This window comes from Pelophylax lessonae, assembly GCF_965119305.1.
Source record: "Pelophylax lessonae genome assembly, chromosome: 6".
In the NCBI taxonomy this organism is placed as follows: Eukaryota; Metazoa; Chordata; class Amphibia; order Anura; family Ranidae; genus Pelophylax; species Pelophylax lessonae.
Genome location: NC_138773.1, coordinates 60,573,760 through 60,593,199, shown reverse-complemented (window position 1 = coordinate 60,593,199; position 19,440 = coordinate 60,573,760). Strand labels below are relative to the sequence as shown.

The 19,440-nt window shown below is 45.1% G+C and overlaps 1 protein-coding gene across 1 annotated transcript in view; it reads left to right on the top strand.

Annotated features, from left to right (window-relative positions):
- Positions 1–2,016: 2,016 nt before the first annotated feature.
- Positions 2,017–19,440, top strand: part of MEIOB (meiosis specific with OB-fold) — a gene marked incomplete at its 3' end in the record, with an annotated part of 290,335 nt that continues 272,911 nt past the window's right edge. Inside the window, exon 1 of the mRNA XM_082261838.1 lies at positions 2,017–2,564. Coding sequence (XP_082117964.1) covers positions 2,104–2,564 — 461 coding nt within the window. The 5' untranslated portion in view covers positions 2,017–2,103. The remainder of the gene's footprint in view (positions 2,565–19,440) is intronic.

Genomic DNA, 19,440 nt, shown 5'->3' with positions numbered 1-19,440 from the left:
CCAGGGAGCCCGCGATGTCGGCACCTGAAGCCAATTTTTGCATCGGCTCTTGGGTGCTGCCGCTGCCATTCAGGGTAAGGGAACCCAGCATCGAAGCCTTTCGGGTTCACAGCTGGTTCTCTACTGCCCATGCGTGATGCGTGCTGCGCTTTCTAATTGGCCCAGCAGCGGAGGAATAAGGAGGGGAGCCAAACTTCCAAAGGGACTGTGCCGAGGTGCTGTCTCCCGGAAGTGGGGAAGGGTACCCATTCCCCTCTCCCCCCCTGAAAGGTGCCAGATGAGCAGAAGTTCTACTTTTGCGTGGAACTCTGCTTTAAATGGCCCAGCCAGAGCCCAGACTTGAACCAGATTGAACATTTCTGGAGAGATCTGAAAATGGCACCAACGCTCCCCATTCAGCCTGATGGAGCTTAATGGGGGTACACACTATAAGAAAATCGGGCGAACGATTGTCTGATTTTTCTCGATGTTTCACAGCAAATCAGAACCGATGAAAGAAAATTCTTAAGAAAATTCATACGAAAATTCTCATACGACAAAGGCTTTTTTTGTTGTTTATTGTTTCTGATCATGCGCAGTCTTTTTTTTCTGATTTTTTTGTGTATGAAAATGGTACCCATTAAGCCCCGGTTCACATTTGTGCGATCGCGGAGTTCGCATGTAATTCGGAGCGCATTGCTCCTAAATTACATGCAATCTCATGTGTGGTGCAAATTTCAGCCATACACTTTGTATGGCTGAATTCACACCGCATCCGCACTAAACTCGCAGGCTTTTTTTTATCCACAGCAGAATTGGATCGCATAGTGGTTCACACTAGTGCGATCCGATTCTGTGCGAACTTGCAGATCGCACTGCGATATGCGATCGCAACTGGGGGTGTCGTTAACTTTTAATTGACACCCCCTGCGTATCGGATATGGCAGTGTGAACTGCCAGAGGTGCGGTTGCGATGTGGAATCACGCTGCATATTCGCAGCGTTCCCGCATCACACAAATGTGAACCGGCACTAAACGAAAATCGTTCGTTTTTTCCAATACGAGAAAAATTTTGGAGTTTGTCCCTTCGAGAATTTTCGTACAAAAATTCTGAATCATCTGTAGAAAGTTCTGTACACACTATATGAAAATCGTACGAAAATTCTTTGGACGAAAATGTTCGCCCTGATTTTCTTATAGTGTGTATGAGCCTTAAGAGGTCCTGCAAAGGAGAATGGGAGAAACTGCCCAAAAATAGGTGTGCCAAGCTTGTAGCATCATACTCAAAAAGACTTGAGGCTGTAATTGGTGCCAAAAGTGCTTCAACAAAGTATTGAGCAAATTTTTAATAAATTTGCAAAGATTTCAAACCTACTTCTTTCACTTTGTCATTAGGGGGTATTGTTTGTAGAATTTTGAAGAAAATAATAAATTGAATCCATTTTGGAATAAGGATGTAACATAACAAAATGTAGGAAAAGCGAAGCGCTGTGAATACTTTCAGGATGCACTGTATGTTGAGATCTGGAAAGTAACATTGTATCATGTAATGTGTTACTTTGTGGAATGTGGAGATATTGTATAAAGAAGATGACAAGTATTGACAAACAGAGGTAAATATTTGATGTGAAAAGTGCTGATGGAAGCTGTGATGTGGAGGGAAGCTCCAGGACTAGGTGAAGCTGTCAGATGGCAGGCTCAGTCCTCCAGCCACCCCCCCCCCCCCCCCAATACACTCCCCCTAGCAGCACAGAGCACGCTGCACTCATGAAAACTCCAGCAGTGTGCAGTACATGTAGAGAGCAGACAGTCCATGTAAAGACCAGACAGACTATGTAGAGAGCAGACAGACTATGTAGAGAGCAGACAGTCCATGTAGAGAGCAGACAGACTATGTAGAGAGCAGACAGTCCATGTAGACAGCAGACAGTCCATGTAGAGAGCAGACAGTCCCATCCTCATCCTCCGGCTTCTCCTCTGTGGATCTATGGATGAATGATGCTGTCCCCCCTCCCCCCTCTTCCTAGGACTCTAGGACATAGTGTCAGATCTCAGCACAGAGTTGGGTGGAAGTAGTGGGCACAGCAGTGCCATGCCTGCCATCCTTGCCCCCCGACCCCACTCATGGGATGTGGCACCCTGACCCCCACCATCGGATCTGCCGGCCACCTGGAAGCGCTGCGGGCTCAGCCCAGAGTCTCCCTGCTGCTGACTATGATCTTCCTCTTCACCTTCTTCTTCTACTGCCTGAGCGGCTCTTCCTGTGACCCCCAGCCCGGCGGATTGTACAGACAGAGCTCTGCGGAGGAGTCGGCGCCGACCCAGCAGGACTATCAGCAGCCGGAGCTCAATCCGGGGAAGATGAACAGGACGCTGGACCTACCGCACAGAGCCGCACACAGTCCCCTCTCCAGTCACAGCTCCTACGGGAGCAAGAACTTCCCCCAAGCCATCATTGTGGGGGTGAAGAAGGGGGGCACCCGGGCCCTGCTGGAGTTCCTCAGGGTGCACCCCGATGTCCGGGCGCTGGGCGCTGAACCCCACTTCTTTGACAGGTGCTACGACAAAGGGCTGGAGTGGTACAGGTGAGATTATCTCTGCTGTCCAATATTATCTCTGCTGTGTCTCCATAGCTCAGATATTACCGGTCCAATATTATCTCTGCTGTGTCTCCATAGCTCAGATATTACCGGTCCAATATTATCTCTGCTGTGTCTTCATAGATCAGATATTACCTGTCCAATACTATCTCTGCCGTGTCTTCATAGATCAGATATTACCTGTCCAATATTATCTCTGCTGTGTCTTCATAGATCAGATATTACCGGTCCAATATTATCTCTGCTGTGTCTTCATAGATCAGATATTACCTGCAATATCATCTCTGCTGTGTCTTCATAGATCAGATATTACCTGCAATATCATCTCTGCTGTGTCTTCATAGATCAGATATTACCGGTCCAATATTATCTCTGCTGTGTCTCCATAGATCAGATATTACCGGTCCAATATTATCTCTGATGTGTCTTCATAGATCAGATATTACCTGTCCAATATAATCTCTGCTGTGTCTCCATAGATCAGATATTACCGGTCCAATATTATCTCTGCTGTGTCTTCATAGATCAGATATTACCGGTCTGATATTATCTCTGCTGTGTCTTCATAGATCAAAGATTACCTGTCCAATATTATCTCTGCTGTGTCTCCAAGGATCAGATATTACCGGTCCAATATTATCTCTGCTGTGTCTCCAAAGATCAGATATTACCGGTCCAATATTATCTCTGCTGTGTCTTCATAGATCAGATATTACCGGTCTGATATTATCTCTGCTGTGTCTTCATTGATCAGATATTACCTGTCCGATAATATCTCTGCTGTGTCTCCATAGATCAGATATTACCGGTCTGATATTATCTCTGCTGTGTCTCCATAGATCAGATATTACCTGTCCAATATTATCTCTGCTGTGTCTCCATAGTTCAGATATTACCGGTCCAATATTATCTCTGCTATGTCTTCATAGATCAGATATTACCTGTCCAATATTATCTCTGCTGTGTCTTCATAAATCGGATATTACCTGTCCAATATTATCTCTGCTGTGTCTCCAAAGATCAGATATTACCAGTCCAATATTATCTCTGCTGTGTCTCCAGATCAGAGATTACCGGTCCAATATTATCTCTGCTGTATCTCCATAGATCAGATATTACCGGTCCAATATTATCTCTGCTGTGTCTCAATAAATCAGATAACACTGGTCCAATATTATCTCTGCTGTATCTCCATAGATCAGATATTACCGGTCCAATATTATCTCTGCTGTGTCTCCAGATCAGATATTACCTGTCCAATATTATCTCTGCTGTATCTCCATAGATCAGATATTACCTGTCCAATATTATCTCTGCTGTGTCTTCATAGATCAGAGATTACCTGTCCAATATTATCTTTGCTGTGTCTCCATAGCTCAGATATTACCGATCCAATATTATCTCTGCTGTGTCTCCATAGTTCCGATATTACCGGTCCAATATTATCTCTGCTATGTCTTCATAGATCAGATATTACCTGTCCAATATTATCTCTGCTGTGTCTTCATAAATCAGATATTACCTGTCCAATATTATCTCTGCTGTGTCTCCATAGATCAGATATTACCAGTCCAATATTATCTCTGCTGTGTCTCCAGATCAGAGATTACCGGTCCAATATTATCTCTGCTGTATCTCCATAGATCAGATATTACCGGTCCAATATTATCTCTGCTGTGTCTCAATAAATCAGATAACACTGGTCCAATATTATCTCTGCTGTATCTCCATAGATCAGATATTACCGGTCCAATATTATCTCTGCTGTGTCTCCAGATCAGATATTACCTGTCCAATATTATCTCTGCTGTATATATCTCCATAGATCAGATATTACCTGTCCAATATTATCTCTGCTGTGTCTTCATAGATCAGAGATTACCTGTCCAATATTATCTTTGCTGTATCTCCATAGCTCAGATATTACCGATCCAATATTATCTCTGCTGTGTCTCCATAGCTCAGATATTACCGATCCAATATTATCTCTGCTGCGTCTTCATAGATCAGATAACACCGGTCCAATATTATCTCTGCTGTATCTCCATAGATCAGATATTACCTCTCCAATATTATCTCTGCTGTGTCTTCATAGATCAGATATTACCGGTCCAATATTATCTCTGCTGTGTCTCCATAGATCAGAGACTACATGTCCAATATTATCTCTGCTGTGTCTTCATAGATCAGAGACTACATGTCCACTAATATCTCTGCTGTGTCTCCATAGGTCAGATATTATCTGTCCAATATTATCTCTGTTATATCTTCATAGATCAGATATTTCCTGTCCACCATTATCTCTGCTGTGTCTTCATAGATCAGATATGGATAATGCCGGGCGATTATCTGTTCTATTCTTTCTTTCTTTCCTTCTTTCTTTCTTTCTTTCTTTCTTTCTTTCTTTCTTTCTTTCTTTCTTTCTTTCTTTTTCTTTCTTTCTTTCTTTCTTTCTTTCTTTCTTTCTTTCTTTCTTTCTTTCTTTCTTTCTTTCTTTCTTTCTTTCTTTCTTTCTTTCTTCCCCCCCCCCTACCTATACTATACCCCCTTGCCTACTTTTTTCCTCCCTCTCTGTCCCTCTCAGCTGTGCCTGGGCAGGCAGTTATTGGAGTGCTACACCTTTATTTTAGTCATTTATGTTGATCTGCTTCTTTATTCAGGATCATGTGTTGGCTGCTTTTTATTATAGGAAGGACATTGATACAATAGAAATTTAGCGCAGCAAACTATTTATATTTTGCGATTATAGAGAATTGCTGTGTGTGGTAGATGTTCAGTATAAGTCAGTGGAGGAGGCTTATATTCCATAGTAGAGACTCTGAATGTGGAGGACAGGGAAGAGTTGTAGGAAGGATAAGCAGCATGCACAGTGCACACTTCTTCTACAAAGGTGACAATCATATAACACAATCTACCATCGCATTCTAAAATAATTGATCAGCAGTTCTGTTAGCTGGGATGAGCCAAGAAGTAACATTCATTCTTTTGCATTAAATCAGAAATGTAAAATCAGAGATCAATAATGTAGCATCAGGCTGCAGACTTCAGAGATATTTCTTTTTGCTGTGTAAATAATCATGTGTTTGCTGAGGACATAGCAGTGGAAAATCAGTCATTTTGGCACCTTGTATTTATTTGACAGCAGAAACCAGGACAGCGCCAGGAGCTCTCTAGAGTCTGAATGCTGGTTATCCTGACTTTGGCAAACCCATTGGATTTACCTACATTGGTTCCTTAGTTTTGGAACTGACCTTTGCATTACATAGTTGGTAACATTTGTTGATATGAGAGAAGTAATGTGAAGGAATATCTGGCTGTGTGTATCCTGCTCCAGCATGTCACTGTAAAGCCATGGGCACCAGGGCTCAGAATGGCTTTCAGCATCACCCTGGCATCCGTTATCCGCATACAAGTATATAAAAGAGACCCCCCACACCATTGCGTTTTATGTGCGCCACAATGCTGGGTCGCAGCGAGCTGAAAGCCCATGAAATCAGTTACCATTATAATATGAAGAAAATAGATCAAGGACTAAAATGGTCCTACCACATAGTGGTTGATTTGAGGGCTTATTTAATGGTACATATTAATCAGTTAGACAACCAATTCTTTAAAAAATTACAAATTTTATTACAATTATTAGCATACACAGAACAAATATTAAAATAACAAACAAAAAGAAAAAAATCATGCAAACATTACATTTACACCGCATTCACACTGCAGCAGCACGACTTCGGGGGCGACCTGTGAAGTCGCGTGCAGCGCGACTTCGGGGCGACTTGTACGGACTTCATAAAATAAATGTCTATGCAAGTCGCTCCAGGCCCCCCGAAGTAGTACAGGAACCTTTTTCTAAGTCATAGCGACTTGTGTCACTCCTATTAGAACCGTCCCTGTACTACACAATGGACCGCGACGGTCCGTGACTTGTCAGGCTGACCAAGTCGCCTGACAAGTCGTATTAGTGTGAATGGAGTCATAAGACACTGTTTAAAAAACACAATGTGCTCATTTACTAGTATTACTCCTTCCTTGATCTGGCATAATGGCTAGAATTATCAACAATAGCCCGACATGTTTCGCTGTCGCTTCCTCGGGGGCATGTAAAGGAATTGTAGTAATAACTAGAGTTCTATATAGACAAATAGATACATAGAGTTATCAACAATGTAAATGTGAAACAGATATATGAATATATACAAGATTAATCAAAATGGTTATGTATCACTTCCGCTGGACAAATGACCATCACCATCACCTGCTCATGCATACCAAAACTCTAATTGGGATGTAGGTACCTGCCTTACCTTAATATAGCACCATTTATTACTCTAGAGACACACAAATCATTTTTCATTATATTATGAAGTTGTTCAATTTGTGTGTTGATTTAGGTCCCATTCAGGTCTCCTGTAGCAGGAACGTGCATTTCCACTCGCAATTTTTTAAGCGCAATTTACATGCGTTTCAGTGTGTCGTGCATAGGGCAGCCCAGTCGCATCGATAAGCTGCGCATGCACTTTAGTTACCCAGAAGAAGCAAATGCTCCTTTTTTTGGCAATGAGCTTCATGCGATTTTTAAAGGCGCATTTTGACGCAATTTCAGTGCAGTTCTAAAGAAATTCCCCACTCCTCGCTGCAAAGGCCAGTTATAGGTGAGGGCAGTGGCCATTTATTTGTTCCATGCAATCCTGTCACACGACAATTGCAGAAAAATTGCACCGCATTTGGGGTGCTAGCAAGAACTATGGCATCCAAACGCTTGTCCGTTAAATATAGGGTTAAAAGCCTTTTATTATATACCAGTTTGATAAGTGCATTAAAAAAAACACAAAAAAACAGTAGATCCTCCTAGAAATGAAAGCGGTTGCAAACTGCTGGATGTTTTTTTTTCTTACCCTGCAAGGTAATGGCATTAAGTGCTAGTATACATTGCATACTAGCACATTAAAGTAAACTTACCTTAAAATGAAGCTCTTCCAGCTCTGAGATGTTAATTTCCGCTCCCGTCTTCACCTGTCTTTTTATTTTTATTTATTTCAGGTACAGTACTTTTATAGCGCTGTCAATTTATGCAGCGCTTTACATATACATTGCACATTCACATCAGTCCCTGCCCTCAAGGAGCTTACAATCTAAGGTCCCTAATTCACATACATACACAGTAGGGCCAATTTTTTATACAGGATCCAATTAACCTACCAGCATGTCTTTGGAGTGTCTTGCTTCGGGGTACGCGGATTCAGGCTCTGTTACTGCCCGGACCCGCGATGACGTCACTCCCATGCATGCCCGTGAGAGCCGTGGTTTACGGCACAGGGCTCTGAAGAAATGGCACGGGTGGCCGTTCCTTCAGAGCGCATGCGCCAGTGATGTCGCTGGCTGCATGTACCCTAAATATCTCCTAAATGGTGCATGTTTAGGAGATATTTAGACTTTCTTTAGGTAAGGCTTATCATAGGCTTACCTATAGGTAAAAGTTAGTGATGGAAGTTTACTTCCGCTTTAAGTGAGTTGATAACCTCCTGTACTGTGCTGACAATACTGCATTGAAATCGCACACATTTTTATCAGCCCTTTATTAGTTCTCTCTTTGGACTACAAAACACCTCCCCATTGGTAGGGGGCAGATGGGGGGGGGGTGCTGGAGTCCTCTGGGTGACAACACTGCTACTCCATACACACAGCGTATTGGGTGAGCCATGTTACCCTGGGGAAGAGGGTGTGTTACCTGTAGTTAATTATGATCTAAAGATCTGTTTGGTAAGTGCAAAAAATACCTGGCAGAAATCAGGTGGGAGAATAACTTTCCGTAGTGGACGTCCAAAACTCAAAAAATTTTTTCTTCAGTTGTCTCTGTGAACTACAGAACACCTCCCCCTGTGTTATGGAGAAAAGGATGGCATTGTTCTGTAGTCTTGTTCTAGACCAGGGCAGTGATGGCAAACCTTAGCACCCCAGATGTTTTGGAACTACATTTCCCATGATGCTCATGCACACTGGAGTTTAGTTCAGTATCATGGGAAATGTAGTTCCAAAACATCTGGGGTGCCAAGGTTCGCCATCACTGTATCTAGAGCAGGGGTGTCAAACTCAATTTCATTGGGGGCCACATCAGCATTATGTTTGCCCTCAAAGGGCCGGTTATATCTGTAAGATTAGATGTCCAGAGCACCCCACGCCCCCTTACACCCTTACATGAGATGTCAAGAACCCCCCCACCATCAGAAGTCAAGAGTCACCCACCCTTCCTGACATCACAATGCACCCCTTTACCTTGTGCTGCTGCCAGGAAGAAAATGCAGGTGGATCTGGGAAGAAGTGCAGGGTCTGGAGGAGAACAAGAGGAGGGCTGGAATTAGATTCCAGAGTCTGTTGAATGCTGAGACCAGGGGAGGCAGAGACATGGTGGTGTTGTGGCTGAACAGAGAGGTGTAGGATCTGCAGGAGATCTGCCCTACTCTCTGCTGAGAAGGGGGGGGGGTGGGCAAAGTCAAGCCTTTCTGCAGCTGCACAGAGGAGTGCAGGATCTGGCAAAGGAGTTCTGTCCTCTCTGCTGCCGACTACTGAGACAAGGTGGGTGCTGCAGCTGCAGGAGAGGTATAAGGGCCACATGAAATGGCCTGGGGGGGGGCCACATTTGGCCCACAGCCTTGTGTTTGACACCTGTGTTCTAGAGCGACAACACTGCTTCTCTATACATACAGTAGGGGGAGTGTTGTCACTGTAGAAGCCTGTACTGTACAATCATAGGTGACCAAAGCAGGCAATCTGCACTGCTTTCCAAGCTGACGATTCCATGGACTTGCCGTTTCTAATTTTTGCGAAGGGTGGAATTACACTTTAATTTTTCAGAAGTATCGCTCAGTCATTACAGCTGAGCCTCAGAGAAGCAGTCAGTGTGTCCAATGAGACGGCCTTATCACAATCTATCTTTATCGGCATTATATAAGGCGTCTTTTTGGTAAATGAATCCCGGGATTTATTAGCTGTGCTATACCGGCTGAAGCAGAGAAATTTATTGTTGGTGAAATATATCCGATCACCAAGGCTGCTAGAGAGGCAGGCAGGTCTGTCCTGGAGTTTACACGGAAGAGCGGCGTGCAACCACTAGAAAGCTGCATTTATGTATGAGAACTGCCTCTTTTTTAATTATTCTGGCCAATGAAATGAATTAACACCCGGGCACTTGACATGCCTAAACGCATCCAAACGCATAAAGTGTCAAGCATTTTCTTTTCTGCGTCTAGGAGAGACAGCCAAACGTCCTGTGTGTATGAAGCCTAAATATTTAAAGGCCAACTCCACCTATAAGCCTGGTTCACACCAGTGCGGCTCTGAAATTGTGCTACTTCAAAGCCACGGATCAGTGCAATTTGGACCTCCGATTTCATTGCAGCTTGTGACTTCATTTAACAGAAGTCAATGCAAGTCGCAATGAAATTGCAAAAATGTAGTGCCGCAACCTTTTTCAAAGTCGCTGTGTCTTGAATTGCAAGGATTTGAACAGTTCCATTGCTGTCAATAGTGTGTGACTTGTCATTATTATTATAATACAGGATTTATATAGCGCCAACAGTTTTACAATGTAGAGAGGGGACAGTACAGTTACATACAGTTTATTACAGAAGGAATAGGAGGGCCCTGCTCATGGAGCTTACAATCTAAAGTGGTTTTGAACTGTCAAATCGCATGACAGATTACAACGGTGTTAACCAGGGCTTATTCATTTTTTATTTTGCGAATTTGGTTCTAGCTTCCTAAGCCATGGTTCAAACCAATGAGATTTGTCATGTGATTTGACAGTATAAAATCGAATGAAAAGTCATACCTCCCTTGCTGGCAATGGAACCGTTCAAATTGTTCGACTCAAGATGCAGTAACTTTGAAAAAGGTTCCTGCACTACTTTTTTGTGACTTTATAGGTGTGGATTTACTAAAACTGGACAGTGCAATACCTGGTGCAGCTGTGCAGGGCAGCCAATCAGCTATTAATGTCAGTTTGTGCAGTTAAAGCGGAGATTTTGTGGCCGTCCGCTTGCGTTTCGTCACCTAAAAAAAGAAATGGATGGTTACGATTTTTATTTTTTTTTACTTACCTTGTTATTGTAGAAAAATATACTCGCCTTTCTTCTACTTCCTCCCTCGGCGGCCGCGGCCGCGGCCTGCGCCGCCACTTCCGGTTTGCAATGATTCCTGGGAGCTGAACGTCATCACTCCCAGGAATCAATGTGAGGGCACCGGCCCCGCTCGTCACTTCCGGTGCCCTCGCATGCCCAGAAGCTGTGGAGAAATGCGGCGCCGCACCGGAAGTGATGAGAGGGGCCGGTGCAGGCAGATTCTGGGAGAAGAGGACATGGAAGAGGACGCAGAAGAAGATGCGCCGGCTTCAGCTGCCCACAACAGAGATGGCAACGCTGGAGAAGAAATTTTAAAGGTAAGTATTTCTTCTTGCAGGTAAGTGCGACCCGGGACAGTACAGAGGCTATCCATTGTGGAATGTACTAGCCCTGACTGTTCCGGGGGTATTTTTATTGAAAATTTTTTTTCATGGCCGGAACTCCACTTTAAGCTTTGACAAAAAAACCTGGAAGCTGATTGGTTTCTATGCAGAGCTACACCAGATTTTTCACTCTCCAGCCTCAGTAAATCAACACCCATAGTGTGCATATACACTATATTATCAAAAGTATTGGGACACCTTCCCTTACCTGCACATGAACTTTAATGGCATCCCAGCCTTAGTCTGTAGGGTTCAATATTGAGTTGGCCCACCCTTTTCAGCTATAACAGCTTCAACTCTTCTGGGAAGGCTGTCCACAAGGTTTAGGAGTGTGTCTATGGGAATGTTTGACCATTCTTCCAGAAGCGCATTTGTGAGGTCAGGCACTGATGTTGGACGAGAAGGCCTGGCTCGCAGTCCTCACTCTAATTCAACCCAAAGGTGTTCTATCAGGTTGAGGCCAGGACTCTGTGCAGGCCAGTAAAGTTCCTCCACCCCAAACTCACTCATCCATGTCTTTATGGACCTTGCTTTGTACACTGGTGCGCAGTTATGTTGGAACTGGAAGGGGCCATCCCCAAACTGTTCCCACAAAGTTGGGAGCATGAAATTGTCCAGTATGTCTTGGTATGCTGACACCTTAAGAATTCCCTTCACTGGAACTAAGGGGCCAAGCCCAACCCCTGATAAACAACCCCCACACCATAATCCCCCCTCCACCAAATGATATGGAAGCCTTTGACACTTATGAAATGCTTGTAATTATACTTCAGTAAACCCTAATAACATCTGACAAAAAGATCTAAAAACAATGACGCAACAGACTTTGTGAAAACTAATATTTGTGTCATTCTCAAAACTGTTGGCCACGGCTGTATATTACATATTCTACATGGCTCCCCTCTGAATGCTGTGCTGTACATTATATATTCTACACGGCTCCCCTCTGAATGCTGTGCTGTATGTTACATATTACACACCGCTCCCCTCTTAATGCTCTGTTGTATGTTTCATATTTCACACCAGTCCCTTTTGAATGCTGTGCTGTATGTTACATATTCCACACTGATCCCTTTTGAATGCTGTGCTGTGTATTACGTATTCCACACTGCCCCCATCCTAATCCTGTTCTGTATGTTACATATTTCACACCGCTCCCATCCTAAGGTTGTGGTGTATGTTACATATTCCACACTGCTTACATTCTAATGCTGTATGTTACATACTCCACATGAGTCCCCTCTAAACGCTGTGCTGTACATTACATATGCCACACTCTTCCCTTCTGAATGCTTTACTGAACATTGCATATTCCACACTGCTTTTCCCTGAATGCTGTGCTGTATGTTACATAGTCCACACAACTCCCCTCTGAATGCTGTGTTGTATGTTACATATCCCACACCACTCCCCTGTCAGTGCTGTGCTGTATAATACATATTCCACACTGCTACCATTCTGATGGTGTGCTGTACATTACAAATGGTACACTGCTCTCCTCTGAATGCTGTGCTGTATACGCCATTTTCCACACTGCTTCCCTCTGAATGCTGTGCTGTATACGGCATTTTCCACACTGCTTCCCTCTGAATGCTGTGTTGTATGTTACATATTCCACACTGCTTCCATATAATAACTCTTCTTTAATGGTTGGCTGTGATGGTAATGCTATTCAGTAAGAGGATCCCAGCCATTCATTAATGCCAGGGACAGCGGTAGCAATGACCATGCTCCTCTATGGTGGGAGAAGAGACGTCACAGTTCTGTGGTTTGTATAAAACCTGCAGTCCTGAAATGCCATTCGCCATCCTTGTCATGTGATCTGCCAGGAAGGATTCTGATTGGCTGTTCGTAGACCTAGAAATATTTTGTTAGTTTAGTCACTGATATTCTACAACTGCCAGCCAAATGCATAGCTTGCAAAAAACCTAGAGCAGGGGTGTCAAACTCAATTTCATCGCGGGCCACATCAGCATTATGGTTGCCCCCCCAAAGGGCCGGTTATATCTATAAGATTAGATGTCAAGAGCCCCCCACACCCCCTTACACCCTTACATGAGATGTCAAGAACCCCCCTACCATCAGAAGTCAAGAAGCACCCACCCTTCCTTACATCACTATGCACCCCCTCACCTTGTGCTGCTGCCAGGAAGAAGATGCGGGTGGATCTGGAAAGAATTACAGGGTCTGGAGGAGAACCAGAGGAGGGCTGGAGTCAGCTTCCAGAGTCTGCTGAATGCTGAGACCAGGGGAGGCAAAGGCAAGGTGGCGTTTAGGCTGCATAGAGAGGTGCAGGATCTGTAGGAGGAGTTCTGCCCTCCTCTCTGCTGAGAAGGGGAGGGGGGGGGCAAAGTCGAGCCTTTCTGCCGCTGCACAGAGGAGTGCAGGATCTGGCAAAGGAGTTCTGTCCTCTCTGCTGCAGACTACAGAGACAAGGTGGGGGCAGAGAAAAGGGGGTGCCGCAGCTGCTGGAGAGGTGCAAGGGCCACATGAAATGGCCTTGGGGGGACCGCATTGTGCCCGCGGGCCTTGTGTTTGACACCTGTGAACTAGACATTCTGGAGGTGTCAAGATCACTCCCTGAATGCCTGACAGTGGCTACTTACCTTCACTCTGAAAATAACTCTTTTCAGAACATGGGCTAGTATAAACATTGGATTATACTTTTTTAATACGATTATGTAATTTTCTTTCCACCATTGGTTGAAAGACAGAAAATTGGTCGATTCCCCCATTAACACAGTCAATGTTGATGGGGGATTGCCTCCTGCTATTGTGTTTTGCCAGTGGGGAGCATCTCTGCAGGCAGAACACAATGATTAGTATTGCCGGCTATAGCTGGTGAGACTTATCGTTCGGGATAAATCCGATAGGTTGGTTGTGCAGAAGTGGATTGATCGATCCAGTTCTGTACAGCGAGGGTACCCATACATAGATCCAAATTCGGCCGATCCTTGCCCGACTGGCCAAACTTTGATCTACGTATGGCCTGCCTAATTGTACTTACATAGAGTGGGATAAAACATACTCCATGAAGATACATTGACGACATCTCATGGGAAACAAGGAACATGAACCCCCAGATGTTTTAGATACAGGAAAACATACCTAAACACAGAGGTGTAAATAGGCCCGCACGCTAATCCTTTCCTTGGCAAACGCATCGGCTGTCGCCATCGCCACATACATCTAAATCCGGTTTCTTTTTAAAGTTTTCTCCAGCAGCTGTTCCGTATTGAATGTGAAAAGCCCACTCTTCAAGTATGCACAGAATCAAACGTTTTCCCTCGCACTGTAATAATTAATAACGTTTGATCTTCCGTGTGTGTCCCTGCCAAACAGACTGTAGAAGTTTGTAAAAAACTACTCTGGAGGAATAGCAGATGCAGTGATGAGGGGTCCTGGATAAAAAGGAAGTGCATTTTTATTTGGTCATTGTATGGAGGAAAAGCTGGCTTTCATTTCTGAGATTTGTCTACGATTTCTTTTTTCCAAAGGCTAGCATTAAGAAGTAATAGTTCTATGCTGTAGGCCATGTGTGGGGCTTTCTGCTGTATGCCATGTATGGGGCTTTCTGCTGTAGGCCATGTGTGGGGCTTTCTGCTGTATGCCATGTGTGGGGCTTTCTGCTGTAGGCCATGTGTGGGGCTTTCTGCTGTAGGCTATGTGTGGGGCTTTCTGCTGTATGCCATGTGTGGGGCTTTCTGCTGTAGGCCATGTGTGGGGCTTTCTGCTGTAGGCCATGTATGGGGCTTTCTGCTGTAGGCCGTGTATGGGGCTTTCTGCTGTAGGCCATGTGTGGGGCTTTCTGCTGTAGGCCGTGTATGGGGCTTTCTGCTGTAGGCCATGTGTGGGGCTTTCTGCTGTAGGCCATGTGTGGGGCTTTCTGCTGTAGGCTATGTGTGGGGCTTTCTGCTGTATGCCATGTGTGGGGCTTTCTGCTGTAGGCCATGTGTGGGGCTTTCTGCTGTAGGCCATGTGTGGGGCTTTCTGCTGTAGGCTATGTGTGGGGCTTTCTGCTGTAGGTCTTGTATGGGGCTTTCTGCTGTAGGCCATGTGTGGGGCTTTCTGCTGTAGGCCATGTGTGGGGCTTTCTGCTGTAGGCCATGTGTGGGGCTTTCTGCTGTAGGCCGTGTATGGGGCTTTCTGCTGTAGGCCATGTGTGGGGCTTTCTGCTGTAGGCCGTGTATGGGGCTTTCTGCTGTAGGCCATGTGTGGGGCTTTCTGCTGTAGGCCATGTATGGGGATTTCTGCTGTATGCCATGTGTGGGGCGTTTTCTGCTGTATGCCATGTGTGGGGCTTTCTGCTGTAGGCCATGTGTGGGGCTTTCTGCTGTAGGCCATGTGTGGGGCTTTCTGCTGTAGGCCATGTGTGGGGCTTTCTGCTGTAGGCTATGTGTGGGGCTTTCTGCTGTAGGCTATGTGTGGGGCTTTCTGCTGTGGGCCATGTGTGGGGCTTTCTGCTGTAGGCTTTGTATGGGGCTTTCTGCTGTAGGCCGTGTATGGGGCTTTCTGCTGTAGGTCGTGTATGGGGCTTTCTGCTGTATGCCATGTGTGGGGCTTTCTGCTGCATGCCATGTGTGGGGCTTTCTGCTGTAGGCCATGTATGGGGCTTTCTGCTGTAGGCCATGTGTGGGGCTTTCTGCTGTAGGCTATGTGTGGGGCTTTCTGCTGTAGGCCATGTGTGGGGCTTTCTGCTGTATGCCATGTGTGGGGCTTTCTGCTGTAGGCCATGTGTGGGGCTTTCTGCTGTATGCCATGTGTGGAGCTTTCTGCTGTAGGCAATGTGTGGGGCTTTCTGCTGTAGGCCATGTGTGGGGCTTTCTGCTGTAGGCCGTGTGTGGGGCTTTCTGCTGTAGGCCATGTGTGGGGCTTTCTGCTGTAGGCCGTGTATGGGGCTTTCTGCTGTAGGTCGTGTATGGGGCTTTCTGCTGTAAGGCATGTGTGGGGCTTTCTGCTGTAGGCCGTGTATGGGGCTTTCTGCTGTAGGCCATGTGTGGGGCTTTCTGTTATAGGCCATGTGTGGGGCCTTCTGCTGTAGGCCATGTGTGGGGCTTTCTGCTATAGGCCATGTGTGGGGCTTTCTGATGTAGGCCATGTGTGGGGCTTTCTGCTGTATGCCGTGTGTGGGGCTTTCTGCTGTATGCCGTGTGTGGGGCTTTCTGCTGTAGGCCGTGTATGGGGCATTCTGCTGTAGGCCATGTATGGGGCTTTCTGCTGTACGCCATGTGTGGGGCTTTCTGCTGTAGGCCATGTGTGGGGCTTTCTGCTGTAGGCCATGTGTGGGGCTTTCTGCTGTAGGCATTGTATGGGGATTTCCGCTGTAGGCCATGTGTGGGGCTTTCTGCTGTAGGCCATGTGTGGGGCTTTCTGCTGTAGGCATTGTATGGGGCTTTCCGCTGTAGGCCATGTGTGGGGCTTTCTGCTGTAGGCCATGTGTGGGGCTTTCTGCTGTAGGTCTTGTATGGGGCTTTCTGCTGTAGGCCATGTGTGGGGCTTTCTGTTGTAGGTCGTGTATGGGGGCTTTCTGCTGTAGGCCATGTGTGGGGCTTTCTGCTGTAGGCCGTGTATGGGGCTTTCTGCTGTAGGCCATGTATGGGGCTTTCTGCTGTAGGCCGTGTATGGGGCTTTCTGCTGTACGCCATGTGTGGGGCTTTCTGCTGTAGGACATGTGTGGGGCTTTCTGCTGTAGGCCATGTATGGGGCTTTCTGCTGTAGGCCATGTGTGGGGCTTTCAAAGGCTGTGTTGTGTCAGACAGCTGTCGTTGGCCAGCATACCGGGGTGTTTCCACTGGTTTTAGGGCCTATGTGGACGGGCTTTGAGCCTGTGTCAAGGACATCAGTTTAGATGCTTCTGAGATCATTCAGAATTTACTGACAGGCACATATGACCTGCAGTTAGCTTCCTTCCTTCTGACCTGCTTTTGACTTTCTTTCAGTGGGTTTTGCTTACTCATAGATTTGTATTGGAATACAAAACCCATTTGAAGCAAAAACAAAAACAAAAAAAAAACAATTGACACAAGTCATAAGACATAGAATTAGAGCCGGTTCACATACAGGCGACCCGACTTCCCGGGGAGACCAGTGAAGTTGCGGTGCACAGCACGCACCGCGACCTCGGAGCGGCATGCACGTACTTCATATCATTGAAGTCAATGCAGGTCGCTCCAGGTCGCCCCAAAGTAGTACAGGACCCTTTTTCTAAGTCGGAGCGACTTGTGACGCTCCTATTAGAACGGGTCCTGTGCTACTCTATGGCAGGCGACCCACGGCGACTTGTCAGGCGACCAAGTCGCCCCAGTGTAAACGGGGTCTTAGAGAAATAAAAAATACCATTAAAAGCACAACTCCAGCTATATTTTTTCCATTTTGAATAGAGCAAAGCCAATTCAGAAGCTTTGCCAGATTTTTGTAACTGTCTGAGAGTTCACCTGTAAGAGTAACGGGGTGCATACCAATGACATCCTGAAACTTCACTCAAGGTTTTTGAGCAGGCAAGAGTAACATATAGCACACTATACAAACCTCCCACCTCGAGTCATGAAGCTAATGTCTTTCACCCATATGAGTAGGCCCTACCCTGCTATGGGTAAAACACGATAGAGGCATGACTGAAGATAAGAGGTTTGCGGTGTGTGCTGTATGTCACTCTTGCCTGCTCAATAAACTTAAACTGAAGTTCCAGGAGGTCATTGGTATGCACCCTGTTCCTCTTACTTGCAAGTAGCATGGAGCAAAAACTGGGTCCTGGGCCTTTTTTCACCCAACTGGACCACAGAATTTAGGAGAAAACAGGGAGTTTCTGGAATGGGGGACATGCATAAAGAGTTCACTTCCTGTTTCAGGGGCAGAAAATTAGGAAAATTAGGGAAATTACCCCATTGGACACAACGGTGACGTAGGGATGGGTGTATTAAAACCACAGTGAACAGAGAGGGACAAAGACATCCGACACTCCTGGAAGTGTCAAATGCTGAAGGAACTTCACGAAAGCTGCAGCACAGGGACAGAGTGAAAATAGGAGGAACGAGTCACCAAAGAGGTGCTTTTAGTAGCTTCTCTTTTGCAGGTGAGGTGGCAAAGATGGCTACTTAGGACAAAATGGCTCCAAAGTATTCATCTCTTCTCTCTCTTGATTCTTTTATGTTTTATGCGATGGCTGAAATATTCTGCAACAATGAAAATTCCCTATCTCTCAGAATACGAACCCTGTCTGGATATCTTGACCACCGGACATATATATCTTCTACAAAAGTCCCTTGGAAAGTCCCTGATGAAAATTGCAGACGTCCCAATATAGACTTTTAACACTAAACTTACTAAAACGTTCTGATAACTTTGGATTGGTCAACTAATATCTTAATACAAGCTACTTTTCATACGTCCTATGGTATATTTAATCTCAAATGCGGAATAATAAAATTTAGATCACTTTGATTCAACAACTGAGTCTGGTCTGATCTCTATGTAGCTACATATCTCTGATTTGGTATCACTGACTAACAGGTAACAGGTATTTGTACCTGACAGGAAAAGATTCCACAATGCAGGGTACCTTTTATTTGGATTTTTTTAAAACCCTGACAGGAAATATAACAATGAAATACTGTATTGGTTTCAGCCAATCGTTTTTTGTTTATTAATTCTTAATGGTCCACATAACTGAGGACATGGCAGGGGGTGTGTCTTTTGTCCTTTGTGCTAAAACATGTCAATCATTCCCATCTAAGAATGTTTGGAGGTATGTGACAGAGTAGCTTTGAAACAAGCCATCACTACCTTTTGTAGCTGCAGGCAGTATGGAGCAATTCATCTTCAATGATTATATAAGAAAGTACTTTCAGTTTAAATTCAGAATCTCAGCCTCCCTACCTCCCCTCCGAACAGTAACCTTTAATCTTTACCATAAAAACAAAGCAGGCACACAGGAAGAGGGGAGAGAGCAGAGCGCCGTAACCCAACTTGAAGAACTTTACTGATTTTCTAATGAACTTTGAGGGTGAATTGCTCCTCTGTGCTCGCAGCTACAGAAATCAGTGAGAGTTTGTTTTAAAGCCTAATAATTGTGTATTCAATTTTTTTATATATATATATTTGAATATCTGTAGCTTGGCCATGGTTCTACTTGATCCTCAATTCTCTTGTCATCTGAACTGTAACTTTTAAACTCTTGAAATAATTAACACATCAGAACCGATCTCAACTAAAAACTAAAAAAAGTTAGCTAAAGATTTTGCAGAGTCTAACACTTCCCCCTCTGCACTGTGATTCCTCCTGATGACCCATGTCAATACTGGACAGAGACGTGACAATGGGCCCAGTGAATCCAACCACTGGGTGCAGTGGAGGACC